General features: G+C 40.2%; 1 protein-coding gene across 3 annotated transcripts in view; it reads right to left on the bottom strand.

Moving 5' to 3' along the window:
• The window catches only part of LOC138981544 (cytosolic carboxypeptidase 1-like), a 57,299-nt gene extending 38,469 nt beyond the window's left edge, over nt 1–18,830 (bottom strand). Inside the window, exons 1-13 of one of the 3 annotated variants that reach the window (XM_070354507.1) lie at nt 18,399–18,830; nt 12,041–12,257; nt 11,131–11,261; nt 10,397–10,464; nt 9,255–9,321; nt 8,591–8,737; nt 7,543–7,674; nt 4,822–4,953; nt 2,905–3,051; nt 2,188–2,424; nt 1,596–1,711; nt 1,202–1,303; nt 66–757 (exon numbers count right to left, since the gene is read on the bottom strand). In XM_070354507.1, coding sequence (XP_070210608.1) covers nt 66–757; nt 1,202–1,303; nt 1,596–1,711; nt 2,188–2,424; nt 2,905–3,051; nt 4,822–4,953; nt 7,543–7,674; nt 8,591–8,737; nt 9,255–9,321; nt 10,397–10,464; nt 11,131–11,261; nt 12,041–12,099 — 2,030 coding nt within the window. In that variant the 5' untranslated portion in view covers nt 12,100–12,257; nt 18,399–18,830. Of the gene's footprint in view, nt 1–65; nt 758–1,201; nt 1,304–1,595; nt 1,712–2,187; nt 2,425–2,904; nt 3,052–4,821; nt 4,954–7,542; nt 7,675–8,590; nt 8,741–9,254; nt 9,322–10,396; nt 10,465–11,130; nt 11,262–12,040; nt 12,258–18,398 lie in introns of all 3 variants that reach the window. The other 2 variants (XM_070354500.1, XM_070354514.1) reach the window with 2 other exon arrangements.
• Between the last annotated feature and the right edge of the window lie 1,900 nt (nt 18,831–20,730).

Genomic DNA, 20,730 nt, shown 5'->3' with positions numbered 1-20,730 from the left:
CAAGAGAAGGGGTGTCCCCAAATAAAACAGTTAACAGCAAATGAACACAGAATCCAATAGCTAACCTCTGCACGCCAAATTTCCTGCTGTAGAGCGGCTCCAGGCCCACAGCACTTAGCCCACCGTTGAGGTCAGGGAAAGCCATCTTCTCAAAGCGGTAGACGCTGTTGGTTTCTCTGGCCATCTGAGTGTAGACCCTGGGGTCGTGAACGATCTCCCCGTTGTCCTCCTCCAGGTCCTCACTGCTGGAGTTGGTGGCCTGGTCCCCGTCTTCTGCGTAATCCCTGGGGGTCGCCAGCGATGTGATGCACAGAGCGTCCGTGAACTCGTCCACCCCTTTCACTGACGGTATCTTTTTCAGCTTTTTGTCCTTCGCCTGCAATGCCTTCTTGCTCACCGCAGGCTTGCCTTTCCGAGAGGTGCTGCTGCCTTTCTGGTATGACGTCTTTGATGAAGAAGACAAAGTGCTGGCCTTGCGAGCGGTGGATGGGACCACCCCAGACGGGGTTGGAAAGTCTAACGACACAACACTGTAACCCGTCTTCATGTTCACTGCGGTGACAGGTTCTGATGTTTCACACAGACGACTGCGGAGGCTGCTGGATGAGCTTTCATCACTGGCAGGAACGGAGTATTCCACTCTCCTGCCAGTCTGAACTCCCTTCAAGCGATCTTCTAGGCCGAGGAGGGACTGCTCGCGATCTCGCAGGCTTATTCGCTCTGCTGAGTCTTGTTCTGACATGGGTGAAAGGAAGTGCTGCAGCAAACACAGAGAACGGTAAATAACGACACTCACAGTAAAACGTAAAAGTAATCATAAGTTATCAAAATGAAAGACCATGACATGCCATATTGATATATTTTTGTGTGCAGAGAGGGTCGAAAACATGCTGACACCTGTATATACATTGTATCATGTGTTTCTGATACAGTGTACCTTACATTTTTGAGTTTGCATCAAAATTATCAAAAGTTTCAAGACGGAGTCGATAGTTCACACCAAACATCAAATGTCCGTATTTTTAGAAACACACACACACACACACATCTACATAGTACTGTTTCCGCGTACACTATCATGCACAGACACACACACATTCTCTCATGAAAAAGCTAGCTTCTCCATCATTCTCGCTTCTTCTTGCATCCAAATGCAGTCATGAGTACCTTAATTATTAGTATATCCAAGCATAGTACTTACGTCAAATTCAAACACCTCAGGAAAGAACTTGTCATACATGCGTAGTTCATCCATGGATCTGACCTCAGGGGGTTCTAGGCCATCTCCTGTGTCATCTTCAGACTGAAAGAGCATGAAAGGGGTTAAACATTTGTCTTGCTTCAGGCAATAATTCATTCAAAATCTGCATTACTTATGGTCGATCCAGAGTAAAATCACTTCTGAAAGACTGCTTGCATAAGAATGGTCAGAATCCTCACCTACTTTTTCTTCCTCTTTCTGGTAAGCATCTCCATTGAATTAGCACTGAAGCTAACGTCTTTCTTAAAGAGACACTGCTCAGTAAGCTCACAGAAAAACCCTTGAAAGTCACACACAAGCTCACACACACATGAAAATATACTGTCTGAGATACCTCATCTGGATGGTCAGTGCGGAATCTTTCATCATCACTGTCAATGTCATCATCATCATCCAGTGAACTGTGATCACTGTCGTCACCGCTCTGTCTTGCTGAGATTGACATCGTGGCTGTAACAGATTCAAACTGTACAAGTCACATTTAACCTCCCTCCTCTCTTCCATAGGCTGTATTGTATTGCACAATATCAGGGGAATCACAGCTAGAAAGCACACCCCCAAAAATGGAGAAAAAAAGAATCTGCATTAAATGCATTACCTAAAGCATACGTGCTGCCCGCAGATTTTTTATTTGAATTTTGTTTATTGAATCTCAGAAACTTGAATGTTCTACTTTGTGATAGGTTTCACCACAAGCTTGTCTCCTGCATGGTATCCAAACGGAAAGCTATAGCTATGAACAGTAAGTGTTACCGTATGTTAGCATTAAATTGACAAAAGAGAACTTGAAGTCCAAGATCAAAAGCAACCCCAAATCTAGACTTTCAGCTCAAACAGACTCAATCAGGAAATAAACCAGAAAGCATGAGGTAATGCAAAACCCTGTGTCCTGTTAATATAAATACATGAAAAGCATAGCTTCTTACCTTGAAATTCTGCCAGAGTGTAGCATTCTGGGATGTGGACGTCAGAGTGAGGCAGTGAGAAGGTAACAGCACTCAACACGTTGTCCAAGGGGAGACGATTTCGAGGGCAGCATTTGCGCATGATAAGGGAGGCAAGCATGATGAGACTCTCCACCTCCCGCGAGTCGCTCACATCCTGAGCACTGTTGTACAGCACGCGGATTCCATCAGATTCCACAAAAGCTTGCCTTCCTGACTCTGTTGACAAATATACACAGTGTGTTGCCATGATCCAGGTGATGAAATTCATCACAATATTCAGATTTATACAGAGATGATAAACAATAGAAAAAAAAGAAATATACTACAAAAGAAAATATATTATCAGCAGAAGAAGAAATGATATCATCCGCAAGAAAAGATCTTAAAAAACTTGTATTTCTGCTGTAAACAAAGATTAACAGACTCACACATAAAGAATTATCAAACGCACCAGAAAGGTCAAAACTGCATTAACATAAACAACATTTTATCAATCAAAATAATGACAAATTTTTTTCCATTAAAATCAGAATACTAAACAGTGTCACCAATGGCATAAAACCACCGTACAATTATGCTTTACTTTACTTTACTTTATTTGGTGTTTAACGTCGTTTTCAACCACGAAGGTTATATCGCGACAGACAATTATGCTAAAAGCTGAAAATTATAAGTGGAATATGAACTGATACTCACTGAGATTGGTGATGTTTTTCAATGTGTTGAGAATGGCTTTGCGTAGACTAATATTTCGATTCTTGGCGTCTGCCTGGTGCCAATCTGAATGGTGTCCCAGCAGCAAGGGGACACCACCCATCCCAATCAGGCGTGCCGAGTTGCTCTCTGCCAGTAATGACAGATAAATAATGTATTTACCACATCTTTTGCATTATCCTCATTCCTTGCTGGCATTTGGTACAGAGTATGATATGATTGTACTCAAAACAAGGAGCAGCCTTGCAAAAGAAATGAGACTGGCAAGTTTATTTATTTATTTATTTATTAAGGAAATTTCTATAGCGCATAACTAAAAGCACTATAATAATAATAATAAGAACATTTATATAGCGCTAAATCAAAAACTTTCGTTAAAAAGGCTTGCTCTAAGCGCTTGACATCTAAACTAAAACGTCATTCACACTCTTTACAATGATATACAAGAACTTCATGTCACACTCTTTCATTCAGTATAGCACCATTCACACAGTTGTTATGCGCTTTACAATATCACTAGTTGCGCGCGCACAGACACACACACACACACCATAGCAAAGCTTGTAACTAAAAATTGAATCAAATACTTCTGCAAAAAAGAATCTAAAATGAACACTACAAATCAACGGTTTTGTCAGTGCAACATCTCAATCTCTGTGACAATGACAATGCACACCAAACAAGAGGCGAAGCCTTCAAGGCTCACGTAAGAAATAGGGACACGACTGCCAAATAGTCTCGGCCCGCTCAAAATAACAATGACCGAGACCACACACACCACGCGAGAGAGAAAGACTACAGGGAGGCATGCCGTCATGATGCATTAATTGACGTCAAACACTTTTGACCGTGACGTAATCTTATGCGAGCTTTATCCATAGTCTTGGATAACCACTCACACATAGACTCGGAAATGTTAAAGTTTCTACCACAGACATACACACACACACACGCACGCACAAACGCACAGACAGACAAAGTTACGATCGCATAGGCTACACTTCGTGAGCCAAAAACTGTACCGACATAAGGAACAAGAAGGGCAAAGCCCATACGACTCACATGCTTGACCTTGACCTTTACATGACCTTGACCTTCAGGGTCAAGGTCAAATAACTAAACCTAGCAATGACATCATACACTAAGAACTGCTTTACACATTTTTCCTACCAAAATACATGTGACCTTCACCCAAGGTCAAGGTCATCCAAGGTCATGCAACACAAAGCTGTTAATTCAAGACATAGGAAGTACAATGGTGCTTATTGGCTCTTTCTACCATGAGATATGGTCACTTTTAGTGGTTCACTACCTTATTTTGGTCACATTTCATAAGGGTCAAAGTGACCTTGACCTTGATCATATGTGACCAAATGTGTCTCATAATGAAAGCATAACATGTGCCCCACATAATTTTTAAGTTTGAAACAGTTATCTTCCATAGTTCAGGGTCAAGGTCACTTCAAAATATGTATACAATCCAACTTTGAAGAGCTCCCGTGACCTTGACCTTGAAGCAAAGTAAACCAAACTGGTATCAAAAGATCGGGCTTACTTTGCCCTATATATCATATATAGGTGAGGTATTCAATCTCAAAAACTTCAGAGAAAATGGGAAAAATGTGAAAAATAGCTGTTTTTCAGGCAATATTTATGGCCCCTGCGACCTTGACCTTGAAGCAAGGTCAAGATGCTATGTATGTTTTTTGGGGCCTTGTCATCATACACCATCTTGCCAAATTTGGTACTGATAGACTGAATAGTGTCCAAGAAATATCCAACGTTAAAGTTTTCCGGACGGACGGACGGACGACTCGGGTGAGTACATAGACTCACTTTTGCTTCGCATGTGAGTCAAAAATCACAACAGAAGACCAGGAACTTTCACTCAGTACTCACTGGACTTGGTCATGTTGCTGAGATTCTCAAAGGCCAGCTTGCAGCACACCACGTGCTTGCGACCACACGTTGAGATGATGCGGAACATGATGTTGATGGCATTGTGCTTGCCCAGGTAGGAGGCATTTACACCTGCAGGCAAACAGCTTGTAATGGAAAACTATGACAAGGGTAAGGACAGAAACAAAGTGATTTAAGAGCTCTAATCTCAGATCTTACCATAGCGCTGCCTTATTTGACTAAAATTAAGGGAAACGACAACTGTTTCGTGATCGTGAAGAACTATAGACCTATCTCAAATCTTCCCTTCCTTTCTAAGCTTCTTGAAAAAATCGTTCTCCACCAACTTGCTTCCCATCTCTCTTGTAACAATCTCCTGAGCCCTCACCAGTATGCTTACCGTCCAGGATACAGTACAGAGACCGCTATTCTACGCGTAGTAAATGATCTCTTAGTCTCCCTTGATGAAGATAAAGTTTCGGTTCTTCTACTTTTGGACCTTTCGGCTGCGTTCGATACCATCGATCACGAAATTCTTCTCCGTCGGTTGGAGCAGGCTTTTGGCATTCGCAATACCGCACTTCAGTGGTTTCGGTCGTATCTAACTGAGAGAAAGCAGTTTGTTCTTGTTGGTGACCACCAGTCAGCCACAGTTCCCCTTGAGTTTGGCGTCCCACAAGGCTCTGTGCTGGGTCCTGTCCTTTTTATTCTCTATACAACTCCTCTGTCCAATGTAATCTCGACTCATTCCGTCGAGCATGAAATGTTCGCAGACGACACACAACTATACAAATCAGAATCACCTGAAAACATTCCTAACCTCCTTCACTCTCTAAACATCTGTACTTCAACTGTTAAAACATGGATGTCAGAAAATAAACTCAAACTGAATGACGATAAGACCGAGGCGATGTGTTTCTCAAAATCCAAAAAAACTCACTCTCTTCCAAAAGCAGTAACACTCGGTGCTGTTAGCATTGATTTTGCAGATAAAGTCCGCGATCTTGGAGTCATTATTGACCGCGATCTGACTATGAAACAGCATGTCACCAAAACCTGCCAGGCCGCATACATTGAGTTGAAAAGGATTAGTTCAGTCCGCTCTTGTCTGACTGAAGAGGCCACCAAAACACTAATTTCTTCGTGTGTGCTATCAAGAATAGACTTTTGTAATTCAGTACTAATCGGTAGCCCCCAGACTATCATCCAACCACTGCAAAGGGTTCAACATTCAGCTGCAAGATTAATTTGTAAATCCTCCAAGAAGCAACCTTGTACTCCCCTTTTGAAATATCTGCACTGGCTTCCGGTCAATCAAAGAATTAAGTACAAAAGCTCGTGTCTCTGTTTTAAAATCATCACTGGTTCTGCACCTTCATATCTGTCTGAACTCGTAAACCTGTACGTCCCTTCCAGATCGCTGCGCTCTGCCGCTGACACTCGAATGTTCCGAATTCCAACAAAAAAAAGAAAAGTACATGGACAACGCGCATTTTCATTTGCTGCTGTTAAAACATGGAACTCCCTTCCTTATTCTGTCAGACATAGTCCATCCTATTCTTCTTTTAGATCAAATCTGAAAACGCACCTGTTCACACAGCATTTTCTAGACTTACCAGTAACTCCCAAACTGTCTGGTGACCCCTGCAGCAGCCAGTGATCTGGAAATCGTGTGCTTCTTATTTTTTTTTCTCTTTTCCTTGTGCAAACTACAAATCGGTTTATCTAGTTAGATAAATGGATGTGCATAAGCACGAGCTTGATTTTGTGATTATATCTGCGGCTTTTTTGTGTGTACGCCATGTATGCAGATTGTGTAGGTATATTAGTATTCATGTGTGAGTGCATGTGTATGTGTGTGTGTTGTATGTATGTGTGTGCGCCTGTCTGTATGCGTGTCTGTGTGTGTGTGTGTGTGTGTGTGTGTGTGCGTGTGTCTGTGTGTATCTGTGCATGTGTGTGGTGATAGCATGTGTGTGTGTATGCGCACGCGTATATGTGCGTGCGCACGCGTGTGTTTGTATTATTGTGACTGCATGGACTTAAAACGATGAATTTGCTTTTGTACTCCTGTTCTTTTTGTGTCTTAATGCTGTATTTTGGTTTTGTACATGTGTATAGCAATGTCATTGTAAAGCGCTTAGAGCTTCTAGGTAAGCGCTCTATAAGTTTCCATTATTATTATTATTATTATTATTATCACAAAACTGTTTGATTTAACTTACAGACTGCAGATGAGAGCTACATTGTATTCATATCCATGTCTCAGCTGGAGATGCAATCCATTGAGTGTGACTTTTTGCATTTGCAACTGTACCATTCGTTTTACCTTCTAATCCACAGCTTCAACACTGATGACTTGGCAAGATGCAAAACGTATGCAAATTCAGGGGAAATGTTATGATCTAACTACAAGGCGAGTTACAAAATCCCGCCATGCTCAAAAGCAAAAGAAAAGTTTCTTTTCCCGAGTTAACTTTGCTGCCTTTGAAAGGCAAAGCTGGTTTCCTTTGCATTTGAAAAATTTACAACGAAACCTTTATTATAAGACTCATTATTTTAAGACTTTATTTTCTCAGATTTTCTCTTCACAATGTATGTAAAATTACCTCTTTTTCTAGGATTCCCTCTTTTTTAATTTTCTCAGATTTTTAGAAATACTAAAAGAGAAGAACTACCCCACAAGGGCATGTGAGCTCCAGAGGCTATCAAGACACTCACTATTGGCAGTGTAGAGCTTGAGAACCTGCAGAAGGGGCTGAAGGAAGCGGAAACTACAGGTGTTGTTCTTGATCAGGTTCAGGGTCAACAGTAACGTACGGTGCAGACGCGCCTTCACTCCAAACTTCCGATCTGCACGCAGGGTACGATATAAAACATTAAAGGCATATGTACGCGCTCCCGTGTTTACAAAGTGTAGTTTGCCCACAATCGATGTCAAATGCATCATAAGGCCATATAATGACGATATGTCGCAATGCGCGGACCATATACATGCATTACAGCTTGTTCTAGCCTCTAAAAAAGTGAGGATGTCAACAAAGACGCGGAGTTATTTCCCTTGCGTCAACGTTCCCTCTGTTGGCAAATCTATAAATAGGACGATCTAGATCAAAATAAAAATTCAAATATCTCAACATTTAAGGGGTCCTAGACCACAATATTTTGCAGGGAACTTAATTTAGCATGTCTCCAGCTGTTGGTAAAGCAATTAGCGTGTATATTCATCGAGTTAATATGCCTTTAAGCTCCCACAGCAAAGGAAGCTGTAACAATAATTTTGCTTGCACGTTTACCACAGAAGACCACTGTTTTATCTACTTCACATTCATCATTCCATAAACACAAATTGTTTTGTAGCTTGAAATCCTCAGGGCACATGTTTGAATCTACGCCAGGACAAACTTTATGTGATGACTCAAGAGATGGTATCCATGTCCTATCCCATGAAACCCGCTGTGGCATGTAAAAGACCTCAGTCATGCTGCTACAAGTGCAGGTGGCAAAATACACATTATGGGAACACACCTTGATCGTGCGACTCCTGTTGCTGCTAGTTTTTCACTGGGAGGAAGCAACCCTTTCATTTCTAAACATTGTGATATTAATAAGACTGATTAAAATGAAAAATGAAAAAACAAAAAAACTTTTGAAAGTTATGAGAGTAACATGAATGACAAAATGATAGGTGAACAGATCCATCAATATCTTCATTTCTGTCTGAGGACAAAAGAACAGAGCAAAGCTTGTTTACAAAACATGTAATTACCTTTGTGTCCGATCTTTGCCAGCACACTGTGACACAACACCAAGACCTCCTCAGACAACGAGATTTCCTGGCACACCACTTGCTTTAGAATGCCAAACACCACCACTGCCAATCCATGATTCACCAACATGGTCGCCCTTTTGCCTGCTGCTGCAAAAAACCACAAACATAAAAAAATCTCCCTCAGAATCGTTTATAATTCCTCAAATACTCTTGGTCATTGATGATTATAGATGTGTCCAAACATTCTTATGCTTTCTCTAGTCACTAATGAATTTCTAAGTTTCAGGCATGGTACTGAACTGAGAGGTTTGCGTGAAAATGTCTGACTTTTCAACACTATGTTCTGGCCTTCTCCTGATACTGTTGTACAACATTTAATCTTTAGGATGTGTGTACTTTCACAGATTTCCGAGATTGTACTATGCCTGAAGGCATCAATGATCAACAGAGCACATGCACCCATGAAACAAAAGTAAGTTGTAAAATTGGCATTTCTTCACAAATTAATCAACTATTTCTTTCTCTTTTTTCTACCCTTTTTTCTCTCCTGACTGTATACTTATCTAGCACATTAAAAAAGAAATCAACTTTCTTAAGTTGCTGTCAAATGAGTCTCAAAACCGACAGACCTATCAATCACAATGTGAAGCGCACTACTTACAGGATTTTCCCAGCAGCTCATTGAAAATGCTAATGGTGTTGTGCAAGGTATTCTCATCAGATACTTGCTGGAACAAATCAAAAATGGAAAAGAATCAAATTACAGCTATTTTTACAACAAATGTTAACTTTTGAACACTGCTACATTGTATTGTCCCTTAGGAAAAGTCAAATCACTTGTAAAACGTAACTACATGTATAATCATTTGTTTCTTCGTTTTTGCATCACTAATTAGTCTCACAATAATGGCCCACATTCCTGGAATGATTCAAGAAAACTGCTGCAAGTCTGAAGCACACCTGCAAACTTTGCCTCTTTTCTGAGGGACAATAAAGACATGCAACATGTCTAACAAGAAGGGCAAAGCCCATACGACTCACATGCTTGACCTTGACCTTTACATGACCTTGACCAAGGTCAAGGTCATCCAAGGTCATGCAACACAAAGCTGTTAATTCAAGACATAGGAAGTACAATGGTGCTTATTGGCTCTTTCTACCATGAGATATGGTCACTTTTAGTAGTTCACTACCTTATTTTGGTCACATTTCATAAGGGTCAAAGTGACCTTGACCTTGATCATATGTGACCAAATGTGTCTCATGATGAAAGCATAACATGTGCCCCACATAATTTTTAAGTTTGAAACAGTTATCTTCCATAGTTCAGGGTCAAGGTCACTTCAAAATATGTATACAATCCAACTTTGAAGAGCTCCTGTGACCTTGACCTTGAAGCAAGGTAAACCAAACTGGTATCAAAAGATGGGGCTTACTTTGCCCTATATATCATATATAGGTGAGGTATTCAATCTCAAAAACTTCAGAGAAAATGGGAAAAATGTGAAAAATAGCTGTTTTTTAGACAACATTTATGGCCCCTGCGACCTTGACCTTGAAGCAAGGTCAAGATGCTATGTATGTTTTTTGGGGCCTTGTCATCATACACCATCTTGCCAAATTTGGTACTGATAGACTGAATAGTGTCCAAGAAATATCCAACGTTAAAGTTTTCCGGACGTCCGGACGTCCGGACGGACGGACGGACGGACGGACGGACGGACGACTCGGGTGAGTACATAGACTCACTTTTGCTTCGCATGTGAGTCAAAAATGTGCTACAAAAGTGAAACAGTGCTTTACCTGGAGAACATTGACCAGAATATCCACAAGGCCAGCTTGCTTGAACACCAGGTCCTTGTGTAACTTGTCTGCAAGTATAATAAATGTAAGATCACCATTAGTATACACCTTATAGTGTCACAAATCAGAACAAAATCTTAACGCTTTCTGTTGGAATATGAGCAGCTCTGTTTGTTGGCTTTTATAGTCTCCCTTTTCCTATGCTCTCCTATTTCACTCAAACTCACTGATTCAATGTGTTGCATTTTCTAAACCAGTCAAAGGCTACAATTTCTGCAGAGGAAAGATCCAAGACTACCAATGTGCACTTAAAAGTTAGAAAATGTCACCCCTAAACTATAAGTAGCAGACATGATTACACAAACAGTCAATAATTGTAGTCACACAAAAAATACAAAGTCAAATGTGAAATGAGCACATCTAAAGGAAAAAGAAAAAATTCACATCAACGGGAAATTCAATACACTGTACATGGCGTACAATGAATTACTGATCAATAAAAGATGGTGCACAAGAATCTAAACCTGAGGTCAGCCCAGCATCCTTAGCAGGCTGAGATTATATTTCTTCCCCAACACCTTCCACTATCAAGAACTATCGATTCCTTTTTAAAGTCAGCATATTTTCTTTGCACGGAAGCGCTAAAGCAAGAGTTGGCACCTCCCTTTCTAGTAGTTATCAGGCTACCCAAAATTTCACCGGCAGGAGTAGAAAAAATATGATTGTTTACATACCTTGCGCAGAGAGGAGCTGCAGCAGCTTGGAGGAGGCATATCGCACATGCTGCAGATCTTCTGACATTGTCTTCTTCCCCATGCGACACAGCGACTTGTCTATCAGCTGGAACAGGTTGTTCAGCCGTGTCCTGTCAAATCACCAAGAACACAAATGAAACTTGTTGAGGAATATTATGATAAAATGTTTGACCTAATGAACATCCAATCTGTTGTTATTTTGTCTCCATTTCTCAACTAACTTCACTTTGAGCTCGTTACTCTTTCTTTTTCCTCGTGCATAATTAGTCTTGTCTAATTCCCTATACCAACTACCTGTCTGCAAATGTAATCACTTATAAAGCAAGTGTGACCAAATAATGCTGGCAGAAGTAAGAGATAACAGATTCAATAAATCCTGTCCGGACGATCTACCTCTTCAGAATTTTGTACACAAATTTATTATATTTTTTGTTCTTTTGTCTGACCTTTTAGTTTTTAACTACTTTCAGTAGGTGGAAATGATAGTACATTGAGATTTTGTAAAAATCACAAATTACTGTGAGTTCATTAAATGTGACCAAGTGTGAGCCAAGGGCAAGGCTCTAACCACCCCTTCCTTTCTGTGTGTGCGGAAAAGGTAGAAGAAACTAACCAAATCAACGTTAAGGGTTAGAACAAAAACATACGAAAAATGCAGGGCTTCTAATGTGGTGCAACCAACACAATTTTCTCTCCATATTTCAAAGTTTAATTCATGCAAACAACAATTTTAGAATTTAATGAAACAAGATCAACTCCCCCGTAATCAAACAAATCAAAATAGATGTACTATTTCTCAAAAACAAACAAATTACAGACAAACAAATACAACAACAAAAAGAATCAAAGAGGCAGGCCATGCAGAATGAGACGTTGCATGCCTGCTTACCCAGTCGGCACTGCCACTGACCGGTCAGGCGTTTTCTCATTATCCGCAGACTGCGCCATCTTGCTGGATGATGACGACAGCTCGCTGTTGTACGTGTCAGATGCTGAGAAATAAAGCTGAGTGGATGGACACTGTCCTAGAGTGCCAGAGCTTTATATCTTCTCTACCATTCATTCTTCAATGCACCTGCTAATGTTTTTTTTTAACTTGATGTGGTCTGAAAATCGAAAACAGTAAATTATAAGTTTTTTAAATAAAAATCACTCTAAAAGTTTTACTAGTAAAAGCTCAAGCGTCATGCTTAGGTCACATACAAATATGTCCAGATGACTGAGAAACAAGTAAGAACAAACAAACACAAGAAGAGCAAACGCTCGATCGAGTCACTTTCGCAGTTCTGAATATTATATGAGGCATCAGATGGACAGGAAGAAATTGCTATTCACAACACAATGAGTCACGTTCACATAAAATTTGAGCCCGGTCACTTTTATAGTTTCCGAGAAAAGCCCAACGTTAAGTTGTGTGTTGCCGAACAGAAAAGGCTAGTTATCTCCCTTGTTTTTCTGATAACGTTCGTAAAAGGCTACAGATGTAAATACTTTGATGTAAAGAATAATCCTACAAAGTTTCAATCACATCCGATGAACTTTGTCAAAGATATAAAATGTCTAATTTTTCCTTTGACGCTGACCTGTGACCTTGAAAAAGGTCAAAGGTCAACGAAACCATCGTTAAAGTGTAGAGGTCATTGGAGGTCACGACTAAACAAAATATGAGCCCGATCGCTTTGATAGTTTCCGAGAAAAGTCCAACGTTAAGGTGGTGTCTACGGACGGCCGGCCGGCCGGACGGCCGGCCGGACAGACTAACACTGACCGATTACATAGAGTCACTTTTTCTCAAGTGACTCAATAAAACGACCACACAAAGCATTACAACAAAGCATATCGTCGCTGTCGTGCGCTAACCGCGTGCAACTGCAGAATCAGTGATTTTACAGGAGCCTCAAAAAACGCGTTGTCGACGGCTGCAACGTCATCCCACATTTGACATGAACTTGTTTCTTATGCTTTACCTATGTGTAAACATGTGATATAATAAAAAAATGCAAACTATCTAAAATGTTCGTATTATTTCAGTTACACGCTTGACGACAGAAAATCTGACTGAAGTTACACGGGTAGAGAGAGAGCTAACCGTGTAAGTGGCACATATATGTCAAGCGAGAGAGCGCCTAACCGTGTAAGTGGCATTCCTAACGAACTCTCACTGCACATACACGGTTAGCGTGTCCGAGAAAACAGGATTTCCGGTAAATGCGTGTACAACATGTGACAAATTAGAGCATTTCCATTGGTCGCAGACACAAGATATTTATAGAAGACATGTGTGAAGTCTGTGATTAGGGTTTGAGATGAAAAAACATTTTTGTCATATTTTGTCAGTTACACGGTTAGCGCACGACAGCGATGATATGTCACAATGAAAATGTGCAAATCTGTTAGATCTCCATTTTTAGTTTTCAGGTCTTTCAAAAGCAAGCCCTCAATATTTGATCTACTTCTCTGACCAGCTGTTTTATTGAGCACACAACATAATTTCAGAGCTCTCAAGCAATGACATTGACAAGAAAAACTTTATGCACTGTATAAAAAGTTATTTCACAAAAACTTCATTATCAACACTTTCTTCAAAATAAAAATGGAAGACAATTGGAAAAAGTCACCCCAACTGCTGACGTGTAATTCCTTTCACAAAGATAATTTGGTGTTATTCAAAAATAAAATTACCAAACCCACAACACCATAGGTGATTCACATTCCTTACCCCCATGAAACGTTAAGTCTGTATAATGGTACCAGAGAGAAAAAACATTTAGTCATTATGTACAGTTACTACTAATGTGCTATTTAGCTCCTCTAAGTCAATGAGCTGTCCCAAAACAAAACACAACATGCCTATCTAACTAAACCCTTCTGCACAGAAGGTTGGTTGCAAACCGTTAGCAAGAATAATTGAATACTAAGAGGTAAAGCTTACAAGTCTCCCCAACTAAAGGTGTGAGCTAGATTATCCATGAAAGCTGGCCTGTTTACCTTTGATTTGGATTTATGAGGTGCCTTGGGGGGGTCTCCCTAAACTCCTTGATGTTTTGTTTAGTTATTGTTCAGAAAAGGACTTAATTATCTCATACTTCAACTCTTATCTATATAGCCTTAAGCGTTTTCTACTCTAGTAACAGACTAGCCTGGTCTATGTTTAAAGCTTAAAGCTCACAAAAACACATACGTGTGTTACATGTAATTCATAGGAACATGAACACACGGAAAGAAAATGCACCAAGACAGACATCTGGACCGATAGACAGACAGACAGGCAGGTATAGACTGTCACACACACACACACACACACACACACACACACACACACACACACACACACACACACACACACACACACACACACACACACACACAGTGGAACCAGTGCAATGTGAAGCCCCTCTGATAAGAGGACACCTCTTATGAAAAGACACCTGCTGCATGCACCTTTGTTTTTGATCGTCAATTATACCTGTTATGACAGGCCGTGCAATTTAGGGTCATGCATTTTCAATGAATGATCCCAAGGGTGTCCTTTCATCACAGGTAGGACTGTTCACACCACCACCACTCCTACGCTACATTAAACCACGCACGTGTACAGTCCAGCACCAAAATGTCACAGAATAAAAAGCTAGTCCATAAATTCTCGAACCCACACCAGCACAAACCAAACACATCCCCCAGTCACATAATACACACCTAAATCCACCCCTACCTTTAACCCGAGTTTACCCTCTCAGCAAAGATTGATAGCTGGGTGTTTGCTTGTCAATGTGATAATCAATATACCCATTGCACCTTTGGAAATCAATGATCACCCCCGAGCACTCAGAAGCATGCAGGGCTCATAGATCCTGCCCAATTCAAAGAGAGATCTCTAAGCTTGATCGCAAAATGAGCAAGGCAATTGCAGGCACTGACCCCTGACTGGCAGTGCTGCATACGCCCACTAGTACACAAGCTCAGGAGTCATAATTTATTACTGTTTTGGGAACCCTCTATAGAACTGTTGTGGAAAGGACCTGTGGCTGTGCTTGTGTACTGGAGACATACCGAGTTAACTCCACACCAAATACCTTTCATTTGACAAACAAAGCCAGGGGCGCTGTTTCAGTGGTCCCGTTTAAAAAAATTTCACTGGTTGCTGCTTAGTATCAGTAACTTTTCTCAGACAGTATAAGTGTGAGTGTGTGTGTAAGTGTGTGTGTGAGTGTGTGTGCAATGCATGTGTGCATGTGTGTGTGTGTGTGTGTGTGTGTGTGTGTGTGTGTGAGTGTGTGTGTAAGTGTGTGTGTGTGTGTGTGTACATACATGCAGTAATACACATGTGCATTCAAAATCATATCATTTGTTTTGTTTTGAACAAGTTTTCAAACAACTTAAATCATTACAGTATTGTGAAGTCCTGAGACTGGAGGAAAAAGGTGCATTACGCCCGTTTTACAGAACAAAAATAAAAACTGCCAGCAGTTTTTCTCGCAGTAACCTCTGTTCTTTAATTACTCAAGGAAGTCTAAATATAGTTGAACCATTTGCGTTCCTATCTTCATACAAAACCATTTTTCTGTATGTACTTGTTAAATGGCAATTCTCTAACAGATAATGCACACTCGTTTGATTTCAAATGTAATGTAAATGATGCATTCACATGTCCTGACTTTTTGTTGCACTAAGCTTGTTCAAAGACTAAAGCCACCCTTTCTATTTCTCTTTTTCTGGCAAATAACTAATTACACGTAGAAAAATGTAATGTAATTTGTAAATGATGCATTCACATGTACTGACTTTTTGTTGCACTAAGCTTGTTCAAAGACTAAAGCCACCCTTTCTATTTCTCTTTTTCTGGCAAATAACTAATTACACGTAGAAAAATGTAATGTAATTTGTAAATGATGCATTCACATGTCCTGACTTTTTGTTGCACTAACTTGACTAAGCTTGTTCAAAGACTAAAGCCACCCTTTCTATTTCTCTTTCTCTGGCTAAATAATAACTAATTACACGTAGAAAAATGTTATGTAAATGATGCATTCACATGTCCTGACTTTTTGTTGCACTAAGCTTGTTCAAAGACTAAAGCCACCCTTTCTATTTCTCTTTCTCTGGCTAATAACTAATTACATATATAGAACTAATTATACCTGAGAAGAGGAATGAAGACAATGCAAAACCAAACTGAAGAGCGCGCGCTCACACAAGTTGGTACATACCACATAAGGACTGTTCTGCACTATTATATTGGCTCCATTAATGATACAAGTAATTACTTACTGACTGGTGACAAACAGACCCACTTGAAGACCCTTTGTTCAGTGTTGACTCAAACGCTTCCAGACCAAACCAACCAGCCTGACCTGACTCATAGTGCCCATGACTGAGCGTTTAACCATTTCTTACCACTAAATAATGTTGGCAAAGCCAGTCTGCTTGGCATGAAGTGGTGATTAAAAAATTGCACTGATTATCTGAAACATAAACCTCTGCCTGGTTGTCAATCAGATGACTTTTTTTCTTTCCTTTTTTTTTTTTTTTTTACATACTGGGGAGGATACCAATTACCATTTCACATTTTACCTGGTAACAGCCTAGGCTTTAATTGCTGTCTGTGAGTGTCACACAATCAGTAAATCACACTAAATACCTCAAGGAACTGCTCGTCACATATGACAATCCCTCTGACTACAACCTCCGCTCACGCGCTGACAGTCGCAAACTGGAAACTCTCGAGCGAAGCTTGCCTTCTTTTGGAAATCGCTCGTTTGCTTCTGCGGCTGCCATTGTCTGGAATTCTCTCCCTTCCTCCGTTCGCCATTCTGCTTCTAAGGACTCTTTCCGCAGTTCCCTTAAAACGCACCTTTTTTTGCGAATCCTTGTAAATTGTCCTTGCCATCTTTATAGACTGTTAGAGGTGAAGTTAGATTTGTTGTTTGAATGTGTCTTTTTTGTTTTTTTGTATAGTTGCTTCAGCTTTGATTGAGCTATAGGGTTCTGTATGAAATTTGCATTTAGTCTTTCTTTTTCTTGCTGAGTGTATGTACAGTCCAGAGAGGAGACGGACATGGTGTGAGCTTGTCCAGGGGGGTATATGAACATCTCAGTGGCAGGGGGATGGAAGCACTTGTTAATGAGTGGGAGTGTGTATGCGCGTGGTGTGCACGAGGATGTATGCACGTGAGTGATATTTGTAAATGTGTATTATTATAATATCTTTGTATTTATATTATTGAAATTGTTATCTGATGTACAGCGCTAAGAGCATAGTTAAATTTGTGAAGCGGCGCTATATAAGCTATCTTTATTATTATTATTATTATTATTACATACAGGGCATCAACACACTTAAAATTTAAAGACATACGTAGCATTAATTTCATCATGGAGAAATTAGAATAAAAACAAAATCTTGGCTGGCTATTAAAAGTTCATGCAGGTCCCTAGTTGACTGTCTGCATGAATGGCTTACTTATGTGCACGTATGGCCCTGAAACCTTTTGTGCACCCGGCATCTGTATGAAAATACATATTACTGTTTATATATATAAATATCCAGGCAAATGCAAGTATTGGTAAAATTGTTAATTTAAATTGCGTTCAAAACTTTGCGGATGTTTAATAATCATTTCTGTAATTCTTCCATTCAGTTTTAGTTTAGGCCCCTACTCATCACAAACGTAATTAGCCAGCCCCCCACCCCTCTCCCCCCTCCCCCTTTCCCCACAAGGAAATGTAAAGTTCTGCTTCCACATTAATTAGTTGTAAAACAGACTTAAAAAGTTAAAAGAGCAGAACATATTCTCCTTCGATCATCTTTCTCAAGGACTGCATTTATCTGTATCACTATATCAGTGTAGTCATCCAAACTTTCCTAAAACTGAGGTGATTTCAGGTAACCTCGGTGGAATATACTTCAGATAGAGGTGTGTGATCCGACATGTGAAGTGTTTTTCTTTACTCTTCTACATGATCAATCCAGTGTCCCCCCCCCCCCCCCCCTTCCCCTGGCCAATACAGCTGCATGATCATCCGGGCAGCTCCCGAGTACCGTCGGAACCCCCCCTAGTTATTCGTCAATACCATTAAAAAAATAATGATGGTGGAACGTAGAAGATATTTCGATAGACTGGTCTTTAGACCACTTCGAAACTCATACAAGCTTTTGAAAATATTTCAGTGCGACACAGAAAAGTACTTGCTTGAAGATCTATACAAGCAGTAGAGATTACATGCGTGATTAGCTATATCGTACCTACCCTGTGTTCGTACCTCCAGACAGCGTAAAAATGGCATTTGCTGTCAACTGCGCTCAGGTTGCATGAGTTTGTTTCTTGGTCTTATATTACAGACAGCGAGTCGCCATGTTTGTTGCCGTTCGCCACATCGTCAAGTGGACGCTTGGTCCAGAGTTAGTTCCCTTGAACGATTTCGAAAGTAAAAGTAAACACAGTTGTGAATTCTAGCATGGTGATCAAGAATATGACCGTCGCAACATCCGAGATGTTTTTCGTATGTCGTGTTCGCATTATATCAGACTTACCCTGTTGTTCAATGGGTTGGTTCCGTTGAATTCAATTACAATAAACTTGTACTATAAACTTTCATAAGGCCAAATAAAAATATATCTTGGTAAAGTGACCAAAAAAGATAGATCGGCTTTTTTTCCCTTGCATAAATTTTGTCGATTTAAAAGGAGGTTACTTCCCTTAGTCTCGGTATGGTTCGCATAAATGTGCCAAAAGTTGGGTTTTTGTTTTAAAATGAAAAACAAGTTTTAGGGTCGGCGGGAAAAAGTAGGGTCTGTCGGGTTACCCTTAACCAACATATATTTTTATTTGGCCTAATGAATGGGAAAGTTGTTTACAATTCAAAAGCTGTTCATGTGAAGCACATTTATAAGTTTATCTTGTTGTGCTCCCTTAATTACAACTTTCAATTACGGCTTTGTATTTATGCAACTGAATAAAAAAAAACTGTTTAAAAAAAAAAATGTGAAGTGCTTGGGTTCATGTTTGATGCAGCAACAAAGCAACTCAGATACAAGGGATGGGGATCTCTACTGCATATGAAGCTGAAGAAAAATCACTTTAGTATCTTTAGTAAATGTACACAGAATGTGGTTTTGAGAAGTGCTAACTGCTTGAATCAAGGCCTTGATGGATGTTAAGTGGCATGCATGATGCAAGGAGCAGAACTTGTGAGAAATTGGACCTTACAAAATATCCAATAAAAGAGTACTGGAAAAGAACTAAATCAATCAATCAATAAGGACCTGGAAAGAACGTCCATGTTCATGGCATCCTCCAGATTCCGAGTCTGACACAACCGTCGTACGAAGAAGAAGAAGAAGAAGAATCAATCAATCAATATGAGGCTTATATCGCGCGTATTCCGTGGGTACAGTTCTAAGCGCAGGGATTTTTTTTTTTTTTAATTTTTATTTTATTTTATGCAATTTATATCGCGCACATATTCAAAGCGCAGGGATTTATTTATGCCGTGTGAGATGGAATTTTTTTACACAATACATCACGCATTCACATCGACCAGCAGATCGCAGCCATTTCGGCGCATATCCTACTTTTCACGGCCTATTATTCCAAGTCACACAGGTATTTTGGTGGACATTTTTATCTATGCCTATACAATTTTGCCAGGAAAGACCCTTTTGTCAATCGTGGGATCTTTAATGTGCACACCCCAATGTAATGTACACGAAGGGACCTCGGTTTTTCGTCTCATCCGAAAGACTAGCACTTAAACCCATCACCTAGGTTAGGAAAGGGGGGAGAAAATTGCTAACGCCCTGACCCAGGGTCGAACTCGCAATCTCTCGCTTCCGAGCGCAAGTGCGTTACCACTCGGCCACCCATTTCTTAATGGATGGGATGTAATTTTTTTAAGCAAGCCTCTGTGAATATATGTGTGTGTGTGTGTGTGTGTGTGTGTGTGTTGTGTACAGTGGAACTCGCTTATCAGAAAGTCCAGGGGATATTATTTTTGCTTTCTTGTATCTGAGGTTTTTCTTATCAGGAGACTCCGGATATAAGAAATATTTTTCTCTTATCGGAGGAAAAACTAATTTCATCATATTTTTGGAAATGCATTGCAGTATATGCCTGCAGGCAGATGCATGAATGTGTATGTGATAATGTATGTTCATATTTGTAATTCTATGTCGTTCGGATAAGTATGTGCATGCGAATTTATGTGTTATTCCCGACTTGTGGTAGGGTTTGGAACATTGCACACGGTGGCTGCCATTATTAGTCTCCGCTTTCACAAGAATTAAGAAAAGTGTCAAATTTATCATTACGTCACGTATTTTAAACAAAGATATCTAATCGCTTCTCGGTTTTTCCCCAAGCTGAGCTGAGTGACTGGGAGTCTGTCGCCATCTCTGCAGGAAAAATAATCAGAAATGGTGAAACATGTTTTGCAAAGTTGAGTGGCTGCAGCTGGGTTATGGTGTACCTGGGTTCTGTGAGCTGATCAGTCTTTCAAAGCAAGCCAGGCATGTGTAAAGTTCCACATATTTTTCCTCCACGTGTTTTCTAACCGGCAGTTCTGGTTCCCACCACAAATCCA

Source organism: Littorina saxatilis, linkage group LG1 (assembly GCF_037325665.1).
Source record: "Littorina saxatilis isolate snail1 linkage group LG1, US_GU_Lsax_2.0, whole genome shotgun sequence".
NCBI lineage: Eukaryota > Metazoa > Mollusca > Gastropoda > Littorinimorpha > Littorinidae > Littorina > Littorina saxatilis.
This window is presented reverse-complemented; position numbering and strand designations above follow the sequence as displayed.